At 55.9% G+C, this 1,247-nt stretch overlaps 1 protein-coding gene across 1 annotated transcript in view; it reads right to left on the bottom strand.

Annotated features, from left to right (window-relative positions):
- Positions 1–403, bottom strand: part of SALL1 (spalt like transcription factor 1) — an 18,633-nt gene extending 18,230 nt beyond the window's left edge. The window contains exon 1 of the mRNA XM_044664157.1: positions 230–403. Within this exon, the coding sequence (XP_044520092.1) occupies positions 230–305 (76 nt within the window). The 5' untranslated portion in view covers positions 306–403. The remainder of the gene's footprint in view (positions 1–229) is intronic.
- Between the last annotated feature and the right edge of the window lie 844 nt (positions 404–1,247).

Below are 1,247 nucleotides of genomic sequence, written 5' to 3'. Positions count from 1 at the left end.
GAGAGAGAGAGAGAGAGAGAGAGAGAGAGAGAGAGAGAGAGAGAGAGAGAGTGAGTTTCAAAAAATGCATATATATTTAAAATAAAATCGTCAAGATGAAGGGGAAACCAGAAGTCTGGAGGTGGCGGCGGCGGGGAAGTTGATGCGGAGCGCGTGGGGTTGTGTGGAGTGTGTGGAGGTACGAGTGTGAGTGTGTGTGTGTGTGCGCTGCGCGGGCTAGGGGACTCACCATCTCGCTGGGGGAGCGAGGCCAGAACGGGGTCGGATTGGAAATGTTGAGGCTTCGCTTGCTTTCTCCGCGACATGCTGGCTCAAACATCGGCTGGGGCAGAATAAAAAATTACTAAAAAAAAATCTTCTCAAAATTACGGAAATCGAGCGGCGGCGGTGGCTCCCCCCTCCCGCCTGCCCGCCCCCCTCCCCGACTCCCCGGCCCTCCGCGCAGCGCGCATGTGTCCTGCTATAATTATGATTATCAATAATGCATTGCGATTAATCATAGAGGGGCTCTTTGAAAGGCGATTGGCAACGGGCCAGCGCTATTCAAACCCGCTCGCCTTAATCAATTAGCTCGTGATTTGCTGTAGACCCCTGTCTCTCTGCCGCTCCTGCCCAATAAGCCGGCCGCTGGGTTGTCTCTCCCCAAAGCGGAGCCGGAGACTATGTTAACCCTCTTAGCAACCGGCTGGGACTCCGGCAGGCGCTGTTGGCCTGCCTTCTGTAGGAATGCGAGTTTCCCCCAGTCTCCGTCTCCGTCCTCGCCACCCCCCCCCAACCCACCGCCCCCAATACTCCCCCTTCCTCCAACTCCCCGCTTCAGGCTGGGCCGACCCAAAAGAGCAAACCCTCCCCCAAATTAAAATACTGTTAGGGAGGGAGGGGGAGGGGAGGGGATGGGGGAGGAAGAGAAGTGGGACGGAGACAGAAAGGGCTGCAAACTTCCCAACTTGGACCGCGCTTCTCAGGCTCCAGCAACTGCCGGTTCCCGGGACCAGGCGGTGCTGCCCAGGGCTAAGGGAGGTGTGGAGGGCAGTTGAGAAGGGTGGGATAATAAGGTTTCTGGGGGCCAATGCGGGATTCCTACTTGGGAAGCAACTGACCCGGAGTAAGCCGTTAGCTCCCTATCCGGATCTGGTTGTATATTTCCCTTTTCATCAAATTCAATCAGAAATACTAGCGGAAAAGTATCTCTCCACCCCACCCCCTTCACCCCCCAACTCACACCGGGAGAAAAAAAAAAAGTCCAG

Source organism: Gracilinanus agilis, chromosome 2, assembly GCF_016433145.1.
Source record: "Gracilinanus agilis isolate LMUSP501 chromosome 2, AgileGrace, whole genome shotgun sequence".
Classification (NCBI taxonomy): Eukaryota; Metazoa; Chordata; class Mammalia; order Didelphimorphia; family Didelphidae; genus Gracilinanus; species Gracilinanus agilis.
This window is presented reverse-complemented; position numbering and strand designations above follow the sequence as displayed.